Below are 13,407 nucleotides of genomic sequence, written 5' to 3'. Positions count from 1 at the left end.
AAAGGGACGTTCTCCCTGATATCTTTTAGGGCAATTGGTAGCTGTGAACAGGCTATGATTCATGGGCCACCTGCCACAAACAAACCCTTCATTATTTTGTTAGTCCTGTCATTGAACAGACATGTTCGTGCAAGAATTACCCCCCATAAAGGGACATTAAGCCATGGTCTCCATCACATATTTATTATAAATAAGTTTTCTTTGAACACAAACTATTAATTTTTCAAACTGAAGTCAAACTCTCGTCTGACTGTAGTTACATTCGTTCACAGACTGATTTGTCCTCCAAGAGAGTTGTAAGCAGCAAAGATGCACAAAGATGGGCCAAGGCACATGACCTCAGGTCTCAATTGTTGTTTATTTGTTCTGTTCTCAAATGACGTGTCAGCCTGCGAACAGGCTGACACTGTTGGAACTGTTGGCTTTTACTTAGGGTGTGATTGATTGACCCTATTCCGAACAGGGATACATACTTTAATTACTAAAAATCCCTCATGAGAGGATTTGGAGTTAATTACTGGTGTACAAAATGCTTGTAGAAAAAAGTCTCGACTGATATGTTTTCACAAATTTACCTAATTAGAGAAATCTAGCAGCTGTTCTGCCTATAATTTTCTTATTCTGGAGTATGGTTAGTCAAACACGACCTTAGTGTCTTTACGATAAATTCTTTGAATATTGCAGATATTACGAGACATCAGCTGCTACTGGCCAGGGAGTTCATGAAATGTTTGGTGGAGTGCTAGCTGCAGTAGTGGAGGCCAAACTTGTCAAGGCCAAGCCTGTCATTAGCACAGAGCAAAGTAAACATAAATGAGTCAAGATACTTACATCACTATGTCAACTTTTTACCTTGCAGGCAAGGGTTTCTCTTTGTGGTTTTGGGTTTCTTGTATTTTTGGTTTCTTCTGTTTTCCTTGTGAGAGGAAACAGAAGCCTCTAAAGTGTATTAAAAAAAACAGCATTCGTACAGGTCCTGGAAATGCTGGAAAGTACTTGAATTTTAGTCTAGCATTTTCCAGCACTGGAAAGTCCTTGAAAATGGTAGGAGGTCCTGGAAAATCCTGGATATCTGTAAACTCAAGTAACAAAGTTCTCTTGAAAGACATTAAGGAGCAGCCAGATGGGAAGATCCAACAACTTAAAAATTATGGGTCCTGGAAATCTGTTTCTGAAAATGGGTATGAAACCTGTAAGAATAAAACAAATAAACAAAGAAAAAAACTGGGAGAAACCCCTGTTTGTGTGGTAGTCAACTTTGCGTTACAGATAAAAAAAAGTATGAACAACCAATTAACACTAACATGCACTTGTAAATAATACTTAATTCATTTTTCTCAAGATAGTGTTATGAGGGAAAGCAAATCAAATACAAGATAACATGTCGAAGAAACCGCAAGCCCAAATATAATCCTGGCTTGTAATTATTTTGGTTTCATGTGCATGACTGTTTTTAACATGGCAGCCTACTTCACAGACCTTGTTCCCAGGGTCTCTCCTCTTCACGTCCCAGGGAGCGAGAAGAGGAGAGACTGGTAACGAGTTTGGGCCTTCAAGAAGTGAGAGCAAGCTTAATCTGCCAAAGTGAATTCACTGCACACCCTTTTGTAATTTACACTGTAAAAGAATCAATGAAAGAACCATAATTCGTCATGTACATTTTATTGTAAAGTTACAAGTTGATTTTAAATCCTTAACAATAGCACAAAATATTTACATTACAAGATTTTCTATCCTTGCTGTTTCATTACATTAAGAAAATTGTATTAAATGAACCTAGAAATGAACAATTCAGGATTATTGTCTACCTTCTAGAAAACATGTGCATAGGTTTAGGCCCTAAACATAAACTTTGAGAACAACGTAAACTTTTTATCAATCTTTTGGTTTAGGTCACTGTAACCTGCGATCACGCCCAATTTTAGAACGGAACTCTTATTTCCTCTTAATGTGTGTACACTCGTTTCCTGTTGGAAGCTTTACTGAGTGAAATGAAATCAGATTGTAGGTAAGGGTCACTGAAGATAAAAACAGACTGACATGGCAATTATGTATACTAATTACAAATTTAGATTTAAGGTTGTGTTGCACACAAATGGTTCACTATACAAAAAGTAGTAGTAGTATTATTTGGTAATATTAAAACTGTGCCTGAAGATATTAGGTAAAACGTTCCAACTGACTTGGTAAACACAGACACCAAAATCTCAAAAGGCAATCTGTTTATAGGTGTTACAGTGCTATGATTTATTTATTTGACTGTGTAGAAATGTATTTACCAAATAAATATTGATTAAAAGAAACAAAAATGCAACAATACTGGTCTTTTGTTCCCTGTGTTTTGTGGACATGTTTGAGGGAGGGCACTTGAATATCCCCCAGTATATAGCCTGGGTGCAGGATCAACTATACAGGTTGTAAAAATAAAGGAAATGACCACCATAGATAAAACAAAAAAATTCTTACAGGTATTACCAATAGAAATATATGGAATCCAGTATGAAGAATTTGAATGCTCATCAATATGGAGCTTAAAGGGCAAAAACTTGAAGTACTTTATATGAAATGTGGTTTTTGCATCTAATCCAAGACAAATGAAGGGGTGCATGGAAAAAAGCCCTAAGTCACACCTGATAGCAAGACTGCTAGATTCTCCTAACAAATTCCTAATTGTTCTACCTTCTATGAGCAAAGGAGAATTTAACATGAGATCAAGAATCACTTAGGCCTTTATTCCATGCACGCCTTCAAACATATTTTCAAACAACTCACAACCCTGTTCCTTTTCAAGTGGAATCTAAGCTGAGATGTAATTTGCCTGCATATGCACGACATAAAGTCCCTAATTTTGTCAGAAGACTAATTACTAGGTCTGGTCTAAACCTGTTACTGACTCCATCATCATGACCAAGCCTTAAGTCCTTCAAAGCGTCATTCCAGGTGATTGTGAGTAGCGTCCATTTTAACATTCAATGCCTTCCCATGCATGGCTATTATTTTCTTCTAAAGCCTTGCTTTCAGTGGCCTACATAGACAAAGGAAAAATAATTAAATTTATAATATAAATAAAATATTTCGAAAGAGGAAGTAGACATACACTATGCTCTGCTGAAATTCTGCAACTTGTGATTATCAGTCTGACCATGAATATGAGGATGAGCAATTATTTCTCATCCTGTATTAGTGAAAAACCTCCCGTGCATCTGTTCAACAACATTTTTCTTGTCAAAATTAATAGAAGAAAGGTCCTTGCAGTTTCTACGCAACCTAACAGTTCCGAAAAGAAAGCCTGAAAAAAATTTCAGGTTTGGACAGGATTCAAACCCGTGACCTCTGTGATGCCAGTGCAGTGCTCTATCAACTTACCTATCAGGCCAACTGGGAGCTGGTCATATTGTGAGTTCGTAATATACCCGTGAAGGATGAATAAATGAATGTAAATATATTCGTAGTAACTGCGAGGATCTTTCTTCTATTTAATCTTTCATCCGCAGTTCAAAATATATGTTTCATCTATATTTACATTCATTTATTCATCCTTCACGGGTGTGATATGTAGATTGACTGTAACTGCTGTGAAATGTTTGTCCAACATATTTGCAGCTATACCTGTCTCATGAGGATGTAGAATGTACATCATCTTCTCTATGTTTTCGTTTTCTCTTTTTTGACTTGGGTTCATCTGCATCATGTTCAGTTACTGTATGCTTCCTCTTCTTCTTCCTCTTTTTGCTCTTTTTTCTTTTCTGTGTATTAAAATAATGACCCATCAAACATGTAATAATTACATGAGCCCTTCAATGTTATTGTAGGGCTCAGTGCATGACCAACCTATGGTGCGTTTCAGATCGTATTTTGTTGTTTTATCTTGTTGAATCCCTTCAGGAAACATTGCTCAAATGTTTTATTGGCTGCCTTGCACTTCCTTTTGTGATGAAAACAAAAACTTTGTTGAATCTGAGCTCAAACAACAAAAACTATCTGAAAATAGTAGATGCAATGCAAACAGAATACCAATCAGTGCAAATTTTCTCATAGATCCAGTAAAGATCTGGTACAAAAGTGGTTCTGCGATACCAAATTAAAGTACCCACCTTATATTCTTCTTCAGAATCACTGTTATCAGAAGTTGATGTAGATGATGACGATGAAGAACGGCGCTTGAAATAAAACAAATAGAAGCAATTTTGTTTAGTTCAGTGACGAAACGCTTAGCTAGTTTATTTTGTTCTATCATGACCACTTCACACATCCCCCAACCAGTTTATTTGTTTATTAATTTACACAACTGCAGAAAGTTAAAAAAATTCTTTCTTAAGCCAGTCAACAACAATAGCTCACCCTTCTCTTTTTACGCTTGCTTGTCTTCTTTTTCTGAAACCAAATTATTTTACACATACATATTAGGTTTTGAAGGGGAAGTGTCATGGGTTTTTTTTTTACCTTTTGCTGAATGGTGAAATAGGACCTTCACTTAGCTACAAAATAATTCTGGTGAAATAAGATCAAAACACTTTAATTTGAAAACATTTACCTCTTTCTTCTTTGTTTTTGATGAACCTTCTGAGCTCCCCAGTATTTTTTCTCTGTTTTTCTTCAACTCATTTTTAAATTTCTGTAGAATAAAAATAATTTATAAACTTGAACCACACAAGATTGCCGAGGTTTAACTCTAATTTAGGAGTCAAGTATCAACTGATAACTTCCTCTAGAGTTTACTACTCTCCCCTGAATGGGATGCTAGTCCATCACAGGATCCGAACATGAAGTGACTAGGAGTATTACTGTTTCCCCCCCCCCCCCCCCCCCTGGATGGGATGCTAGTCCATCACAGCATACCCAACCTAACTCTCTTATATATTTACATATTAATTGGCTACAGTCTGTCACCTCATTCAAATGTTCTTCAAATGCAGCCAGTGTCTCTGATCCTGTCTTCTTTTTGTTCATCATTTCTTTCACTTCATCCCTATCAATCACAAACTTGTAGTTTTGCAAGGTATTTTTGCACAGTTTATGGCTTTGCTGGAAAAGCAGATCTTAGCAAAGGATACTGAAATCCAAAACAAAAATTAGGGAAACCACACGCTTTTCAGAGATAATTTATCAACAAATAACATTCAAAAAAGCTGTAAAATACATAACAATGTATGGCAATTTTCTCAAAATTTAAGCTTAGATATTTCTGAAAAATACACGTCTGACTTTCCCTAATTTTCATTTAGAATTGCAACAGCCCTTGCTAAGATCTGCTTTTCCTGTAGTGTCATTAACCATGTAGAAGTACCTTTGTGTTAGTAGGCACCATCCTTATAAACTGGGTATCTCTAGCCTGATTCTCAGACGTCTGAGGTTATTCGCGGCCCCCTTGCTTCAGCAACAAACAAACTCGGACATCTGAGAATCAAGTTAGGGTATCTCAAACCATCCAGGGGTGGCTGAAGGCCACCAGCTTTCTTTTCTAATCTTGTGTAAAGGGATCGGAAATGAGCTTTGTAATTGGATGATTCTTCTGCTTGTGTTGCTGTGCTTGTTCCAATCAACCAGCTCACACTTGATTGCAGGCAAAGGAATCAGAAGCAGAATCAGATGAAAAACATTCTAATACTTGTGATTCCAAGCTTACAATATTATATTTTGTGATTCTGTCTCCATTTTTTTATTCACACTGGAACAGATGGTTCCTTATGCTTCCGATTCCATCGCCAGAATGGACCAGCCCTATGGCCCCCAAAACAATGCAAAACAGTACACTCACAAAGTTGGTCTATTTCTGTTGAGATAATCCCTTATTGTTGGTCCTGATGATGCAACTGGGCCTCGTGCTCGTGCCATGGCAACAGGGTTTACATACGCCTAAGAAAACATAAAATAATGTAATGCAAACAGAAGATAACATTTTCAACACCACCTCGTGTCCAACATAAGCCCATTCCCAAAACTTGCAAATTTTTATCCACTTAAGGTGGCTCCATAGGTTTTTCACTTATAATATCATGGCACACACTAATTGTTACACACTTTGTAACTCAGTTTCTCTTTCTTGCTTTCTACCAACTCATTGAAATCCTCCAAAACACAATAATCAAGAACAAAACCATGTCCTCATATCCTCACTGGTAAAATAAATTATGGGGGAGGCACAATCTGCAAGCCAGCGAGGCATGCGAGGCATGCAAGCCAGATGCAAGGCATCCAAAAACATGCGAGGCACAAACAGCTGTTCTTTTCACAGTTCGTTCACGTGCTGGCACTATTTCGATCAACAAGAGGAGAGTTTTCATCAATTGTCCTTAATTGTTGCCATCCTTTCGTGAAGGTAAGTTCTTTTCATTAGATTATGTTCAATACAACTTTTAACAAAACGTTGGCATACTAATGTTTTATTTATGACCACATTTGCATTCACACGTGAGCTTAACTACTGTAGCTGAATATCATTTACAGCAAAATTAGTGATAAAGTAGCAACTACTTGCCTTTTTATTTCATAATTTAGTGAAGGTGAAAACTTGTCGCAAATTTGCTCCAAATGTTTTAGTCGTATTGGTTGTATTGGTATTTCAAGCCCTGATATTTTGTTCATGCCTCGCACGTCTGCCTCGCATGCCTCGCTGGCTTGCATATTGTATACACTCAAATAATGCCTTTGAGTCTTGAGTTGAAACCACTCAAACATAGGCATTTGTCAGAGTGTATTTTAATTTTTTTCCAATTTCCTATAATGAAATCTGCTGAAATTTAATTTCACAGCGGATAGAACCTCACCAGGAAAATCTTTTAACAAAAAAAGGTAGGGTTGCAAAGGCAGATTCTTTGCTTTTTACAAATTAATTTGCTGTTTTTGCCACTGCGTAAACACTTGTCTTATAAATTTTTGTCAAAATTAAGCCCTACGTAGAGAAAATTATTCGAAATCCTCTCCACCAAAGGAAGACAAAAAATCCAGATGAAAGTTTACATTTTCCAGGACAATAATTAGTCTTATATTGATTTACGTCTCAGAATATATACGAATTCACCAAGATACGTACCGCCAACTTATTAAAACTTTAATAGCTAGAGCAGGGGACTGCAAACTAATTCTAAGTTGGATGAAATTTACAACATTGGTTATCTTTGAAGACAGGAACAGCAATATTTCGGTTTATAAAACTATTACAGAGAATGTTTTATCCGTGGACAAGTTGACTGAATAATTAGTTTCCTCCCGAAATTATTAAGCTTATATCAGTATTCGCCATCCTTAAACGAGAAAAATACCAAAGATAAAACTTACCACTCGATTGTCTCTCTTCCCCATGATATCTGTATATTGAACGCCAAAGTCTCGCGAACCAAATAAGATAGATTCTGTTTCCTCTCTCGAAGCGTCGGAATTTCGTTTGATGCTAAATGAAGTAGTATTCTACATTACAAGCAACCGCTAGATTAATTGACAGGGGACTCACAACCTGGTTCCCAGGACATCCTCTGCTTATCGCCTGTTTTTCCACAGCCTCAAAAGGTTGAACCACTTTGTAAGGCTCTTGTAATATAACAGGCAAGTAAACAAACTGAGAAATGTTTCAGTGCTAACTTTTATTTGAGCCGTCGCACTTAAAATCATGAAGGGACTTTTCATGTCAGAGTAACTATATCGTGTGTGTGGCAAACTAGAAAGAAATCATTACAATAGCCGGGTTGTTGCTGGAAAATGTGTCGAAAATACAGACTATTCTTTTTTCTGAAAAGAGAAAAATTGAATGCCGTTTAAATGGTATAACTGGTATCGCCTCAATTTAAATATATTTCAGTCATTCAGTCCCTAATATATTCAAACTGATTTTTTTTTTATAATTTTTTATATTTCTATCACTCTCTTTCTTTTTCCTTTTTCTGTTTTGTGTTCTTGTTTCTTTTCTGGAACTGTTTATTTACTTGTAGTTTTACCCCATTGTGATTTGTAAAATAATAATAATAGTTTAATAATAATAATAATCATTATCATCATTATCATCATCATGATAAAAGTTTTTGGAACTACATTAGATCTCTCTATTGCTCTTAAGTAGAGCAAATACCGAAGAAAAATGTGTTCACATCGCCAAATTTGTTTGCTAGCACAATTTTTGCAAATTTTAGTTTGTTTTCTGTCGCTTCTGAAGAAGCCGCTAAATAACCATCTATGATGACTGCTTAAGTTTCCTTTACAGTCACGTTTTTTCTCCAGAAAAAAAAATAAGCATTTGAGTCATAAACTGAACTGGCTTTATTTTAATGGCAAGAAGTAACTTTTAATGCTTCCAGAAAGTTAAAACAGAGGATGTTTGAACCAGTTTCAGAGCTACATGAAATTTGAGAAGAAGCACTTTTCTGCCAAGAAAAACAAAAAAAATCTTAAAGCGCAGAGTTTCGACAAGATAAAATGAAAAGATAATTATCTTATGATTTCAGTACCTACCAGTTTATCGCGCGTATTCTGACTTAATCCAGCCTCAATTAGCTTCAATTTTTCCGAATATTTGAAACAGCCTTTTCCTGCTGTTAGTCACGTTCTTTTTCTTTAGATTGCATGTTTTCTTCCCCCTGTCGCGCGTATCTAATAAAACCATATTAATAATTTAGCAATATTTAGCATAAAGCATCCAATCAAAATTTTGCTCAATGTCAAACTATCAACCTATTGTTTATAGCGTGGCTTCATCACTATTAAAACCACGGCATTAACGAGCCCATTGAACATCTAAACGAATTGGCTTCGCACGCTATAAAGTTTATAAGCGATAAAAATCAACTTGAATCAAGAAACATGGTGTTTGGAAATGAATTGTCAAGACGCGAATTTCGGTCGAGTTTTCGAGTTGAAAGCTTTACATCAGACAGCAGCGGAAGCGACGGAGAAGTGCATTCACCAAGCTCGTCTGGTACAAGAAAACATAACCATTTACAAAGGACGAAAACATTTCACCAGTTTGTAAACGAGATGAGTTCAAGCACAAGAAAACTGGAGGAAGAAACCTCAGGACTTCTACGCGACTTGGTAAGATTTGTAGGCGAATAAAATAACTCCGGGGCAACTTTTGGTACTATTACTTTAAAACAATCTGGTTTGACGTTCGTAGAGTATTTCACGCGTGCTTGAAAAAAAAAATAAGATAATGATATTTTGGGGGGGTTATCGATGAAAAGCATCTTAAATATTGAGATGATAGTTAAGACAAAAGCGTTCAAAGAATACTGAATGGCACGAACCGCGTGGACTGCGAAGTATAAAGGTACGTGCGTCAATCGGACGAAAATGTTTTACACAATTTGTTCAAAAGCGTACGTGATTAATCTGTACATGCTATATCGACTCTCTTGTCGATGAAAACACAACAAGAAAAGAATAAAACGATGAATTCACGATTTATCCAGCCATCTAAGACACCTGTCTTGGGAGGCTCAAACCTTTTCACGTGTACTTTAGGCATAAAATAATTCATTGTTCATAAATCCAATCAGATTCCACCTGCGTTCTTTCAGAGCAACATTAAATTCTCGACAATTCTATTGGCAAATCTCCAACGCTTATAAAAGAGTAATGTTTCCCAATAACTGTCACTGATCGACGTACAAATTAGATCAACGGCAGTAAATTTATCACCCACAAAACTCTTGGAAATATTTGGTTATTTATTCAAAAAAGTCGAGCCTCGTTGCTAAAAAAGCAACCTTTACACTAAAGCCGAGAAAAATATCAACACGCAAATACTCCATCAATTGGACTATCTATGATGACGTTTTCAAAGAAAAGTTGAATTTTAACCGCACTGTGATAACAATCGTTCTGCTTCATTTAAAAAATTGTGGGCTTAGCTGGGAGAAGTTTGTTAGTGTAGTTTCCATACTTGCGCCTACTTTTTTTTATTTATGAAATCTTGCTATCAAGCGCAATTTAGGCAATTTAAAGTGTGAATAAAATCAGTGTTAATTACATTTATGAAAATTTTACGAAACGTATTTGAAGGGTATACTGAAGCCCTTAACAGATGAACCTGTATATAAATATATGAAACATATATATATATTTGAGCTGCGGGTGAAATATCCTCGCAGTTATTTACGCAACTTAATTAAGTTGCGAAAAGAAAGCCTGAAATTAATTTCAGGCTAGACCGGGATTCGAACCCATGACCTCTGCGATGCAGATCAAACTGTGTTATAAAGCAGTAGCAGGGGCTCCTCTGAAGCAGTAGGATGATTCCGTAGGCGTCTTTTGAGTCTACGTTCGCCCCAGGAGAAAGCGACCTTTCTCACCTTTGTTTAAAATTTGCCTCAAATGATTTGAAATCCTTTACAGCTTCTTATATTTATATTAGGTTCAAGTTGTCCTATCATTTGCCGGACGATTTAATTTTGTCTAACTCTATCAGTTCAGATAAGGTTGAGTCGTGTAATTCTTATCCTGCGTGACAGGATCGTGAAAATATATAGGGCGCGAGGGAGGGAGACACGCGAGGGTGAAAGTAGTGTAATTCTATGTATGTACAACCAAGATGTTCTAAAAGTAGAGTGCAATGTGCCGGTTAAGTCATGGCTTTTTTACTTTTGAAACCTTCCAGTATTTCGATTTCTTTCTTCCCGTCTTATTTACCTTTATGGTGACCAAAATGTGTCTCGCCCTGGTAACGAGGTTGCTTTGTTCCTTGGCGGCTCGTTTCGCGTAGAACACGGTGCGCGTGGTGTTGTGGGATTGCCGTCCTAGTGCCCGTCAGATGACGTAGGGCTATTCCATCTTGCAACAGGAATCACTAAAATTAGTGTGACCCCTTTTCCTTTCTATTTTATATCAAAATTTACTCCGGCACTCAGAACCAGGTTGCCTAAACCTTAGACGATGAGAAGTCCAAAGACTACTGCAAAGCTTTCATGCCTAAACCTTAAATCTTGGTGGGCGGCTGTAAATGAGAAGTTTTCTGAAATCTGTCTACAAGTTTGCAGCTAATTTTTAACTTCATTAATTCTGTTATTTTTGTGTATATACTTTGTAGGATTCCCTACGTAATCAGAATCTCAACACCGGGCGGCGTCTGCAGAGAATACAGAAAGTGTCAGGTGCGATGAAGGAACAGCTGCAAGCGGTTAACAAGCCAGCAACCACTTTATAAAAACGCCACGGAAATGAACGCGCAAGTTGAAATCATTACTCGTCTGAACGTCTAACGAAGGCAACATGATATCACCAGTACAAAACATTGCAGAGTGACTTGAAGAATATGTTATTTATATGCCAAAGTCAACTTCAAAACTGGGAAAAGTTTTTTTCATTTTAAAACGTAGTTCAGTACCTTCCCTAGACATTGTAATAAACGGGAACCACGAGGAGGTACTGCTCAACGCCGGCTCGCTCGCCTGAAAAACGCAAAAAATAAACCTATTCTGCAGGCTAACTGACCCCTCAGCCATCACACTGAATGACCACATTTTAGTATCTCATCTACAGACTCGAAAGCTAAAATTGCCTTCTACAGCACATTTTTTAGGATTTGATTCAGACTCAAAAGTTAAAACCACCTTGTGCAGGATAATAAACAGTACCACAGGAAAATACTGCTCAGTAGCTTTCATTTGAATGGTCACACTTTAATTAAAATTTCATTCAGACTCAAAAGTTAGAACCATTATGACCACCTTGCAGGATAATAAACAGCACCACAGGAAAATACTGCTTTCAACGCCTCAGTCATCAGATTGAATGGCCATACTTTAGGATTCCAACCACAAACTCATCAGTTAGAATCACCTTCGACAGCATAATAAACAACACCACAGGACGGTACTGCTCAGTAGCTTTCATTTGAACATTTCATCCCGAGACTCTGTATTTAAGAAAGAACTTTTATTTAATTTTTCAACTTTATTAATTATCAGCCACACACAGCACGTTAACAAAGCACGCATGTGAGGTACTTGTGCGGACTGTACTCTCTCAGTCTTCCACCGTAGAGTCCCGGAACCGAAAGTATATATGTCTTACTTTTTCCTTAATACAAAAACATTTCGTGACAACTTCAACTACTTTTTTTCTCCACATCAAGTTTTTGGCAATTATGAAATAATTTCGAGAAATGCGAATGCTTGAAGTTGTGAGATGCCGTGTAAGGAAGGAGACAAAATTAGAAGATGTAAAGTCGTCAAGGATGCAATAACACGATCCTGGTAAAGATGAATCTAACGAATCTCGCTCCTTTTAAATTTTACAGCTGAAGATATATGTGATATGTCACGCAAATGACAACAAAAAGTATTTATTTCAGTTTCATGTAAATATTTATTTAATCTGATATTTTATATATTTCACTTTCATGTAAAAGTTTTTGTTGGTAAATGAAATTGTATTCTCACAAATAAGTAGTTTTGTGTGGATGTGTGAGCCGGCCAGTGACTCCAGTAGAAACCCAAAAACTATTTGAGACCAAGATGTCATAATTTCCTTGTCCTTTTCTAGGACTGCCCATATTGAATTCAAAAGAGCATTAAATGTGATTCCATTTTAGACTGGTACACAAAACATACTTTATTTCAGCTGTTTAGCGCGGTTTTCATTTGAGCACCGTAAAACAAAACCAGATTAATTACTCTGGCCAATCACAACAGATGTAAACAGCGCAATGAACCAATCAGAATTTAAAGCGAATGCATGTGACCGGCGCCAAGCGCGGGAAAACGTGTGCGACCAAAGTCACGATTGGTTTTATTTTTGCTTCTCATTGGTTGAGAAAGTGGCGCGAGTTTTGCTAACCAATCACAGAGTTTGGCGCGGTTAAATGATATCCACTTAGAGAGTGAAGTAGAGCAAAACCAAAGCAAACACGAAATTACTTTGAATACTCAGCTGAAAACCGCATTACTTGCTACAAAAATTATCAAATCCGGCTCTTTCTTGTGCGCTTAAACATCACTTTGGAGGAGACATGTTCTCAGTAGGTTAGGTTGATTTATGCACAGAATTTTCCCATTCCCTCGTCAGACTGCTACTAATTCTAACCGAACTGATAGAATTGCCGCAAAACAGTAAACTATTTTCACTGCCAATTACAGCTTAAGGGGAGCTAAGATACAAGAGGCAAGATTTAGTGCAGGAAGAGGGTCGCAGGACAGTGAAAGAGGAGAAAACTTGGCTTAAGGAGAGAAAAGAAGATAAAATATTGCACAACCCGAGGTAGAAAGTGTAACTTGGCGAAATAAGTCAAACACGAGTGTAAATTGGTTAAGCAGGTGAATGAGATTCATGACGCTACGGGCAACGAGCTCTATATACAGAGGAACAGGTAATATTCCACTAAGCTAGTTTCGTGGAAATATTTAGCCGAGAGAATATGTTTCTGCTGCTCCGGCTCCGTTCGGTGGTTAAGTTTAAGAGTCGACGTGATCTCGCCAATCT

The 13,407-nt window shown here is 37.0% G+C and overlaps 3 protein-coding genes across 4 annotated transcripts in view; 2 read left to right on the top strand and 1 right to left on the bottom strand.

Moving 5' to 3' along the window:
- The window catches only part of LOC146484920 (dnaJ homolog subfamily C member 27-like), an 8,582-nt gene extending 6,265 nt beyond the window's left edge, over positions 1 to 2,317 (top strand). The window contains exons 7-8 of the mRNA XM_085104398.1: positions 273 to 343; positions 685 to 2,317. Coding sequence (XP_084960524.1) covers positions 273 to 343; positions 685 to 817 — 204 coding nt within the window. The 3' untranslated portion in view covers positions 818 to 2,317. The remainder of the gene's footprint in view (positions 1 to 272; positions 344 to 684) is intronic.
- Positions 2,318 to 2,767: 450 nt separating this feature from the next.
- Positions 2,768 to 7,395, bottom strand: LOC146484919 (protein FAM133B-like). 2 transcript variants are annotated; one of them, XM_085104399.1, is made up of 8 exons: positions 7,279 to 7,395; positions 5,759 to 5,856; positions 4,891 to 4,969; positions 4,535 to 4,615; positions 4,342 to 4,374; positions 4,095 to 4,160; positions 3,610 to 3,746; positions 2,768 to 3,025 (listed from the first exon to the last, which is right to left on the bottom strand). In XM_085104399.1, exons 1-7 carry the CDS (start codon positions 7,300 to 7,302, stop codon positions 3,615 to 3,617), a joined length of 513 nt encoding a protein of 170 aa, XP_084960525.1. In that variant the 5' UTR covers positions 7,303 to 7,395; the 3' UTR covers positions 2,768 to 3,025; positions 3,610 to 3,614. The 2 variants fall into 2 exon arrangements, with proteins under 2 accessions (XP_084960525.1, XP_084960526.1); XM_085104400.1 differs by lacking the exon at positions 4,342 to 4,374.
- A 909-nt stretch (positions 7,396 to 8,304) lies between these two features.
- On the top strand, positions 8,305 to 11,229 carry LOC146484918 (uncharacterized). Its single transcript, XM_085104401.1, has 2 exons — positions 8,305 to 9,021; positions 11,015 to 11,229. Exons 1-2 carry the CDS (start codon positions 8,791 to 8,793, stop codon positions 11,129 to 11,131), a joined length of 348 nt encoding a protein of 115 aa, XP_084960527.1. The 5' UTR covers positions 8,305 to 8,790; the 3' UTR covers positions 11,132 to 11,229.
- The last annotated feature ends 2,178 nt before the right edge of the window (positions 11,230 to 13,407 follow it).

The sequence above is a fragment of the Pavona decussata genome, unplaced genomic scaffold (assembly GCF_977016875.1).
Source record: "Pavona decussata unplaced genomic scaffold, jaPavDecu1.1 SCAFFOLD_29, whole genome shotgun sequence".
NCBI lineage: Eukaryota > Metazoa > Cnidaria > Anthozoa > Scleractinia > Agariciidae > Pavona > Pavona decussata.
Note: the sequence above shows the minus strand (reverse complement) of the source record. Positions and strands in the feature narration are given on the sequence as shown.

Coding starts and splice junctions, on each gene's coding strand:
- LOC146484919 (XM_085104399.1), bottom strand. CDS start 7,302: ATGGGGAAGAGAGACAATCGAGTG. Junction 4,616..4,890: donor TTGAAGAACATTTGAATGAG/GTGACAGACTGT, acceptor TTTATTCTACAG/AAATTTAAAAATGAGTTGAA. Junction 3,747..4,094: donor ATTCTGAAGAAGAATATAAG/GTGGGTACTTTA, acceptor TTTAATACACAG/AAAAGAAAAAAGAGCAAAAA.
- LOC146484918 (XM_085104401.1), top strand. CDS start 8,791: ATGGTGTTTGGAAATGAATTGTCAAGACGCGAATTTCGGTCGAGTTTT. Junction 9,022..11,014: donor CAGGACTTCTACGCGACTTG/GTAAGATTTGTA, acceptor TATACTTTGTAG/GATTCCCTACGTAATCAGAA.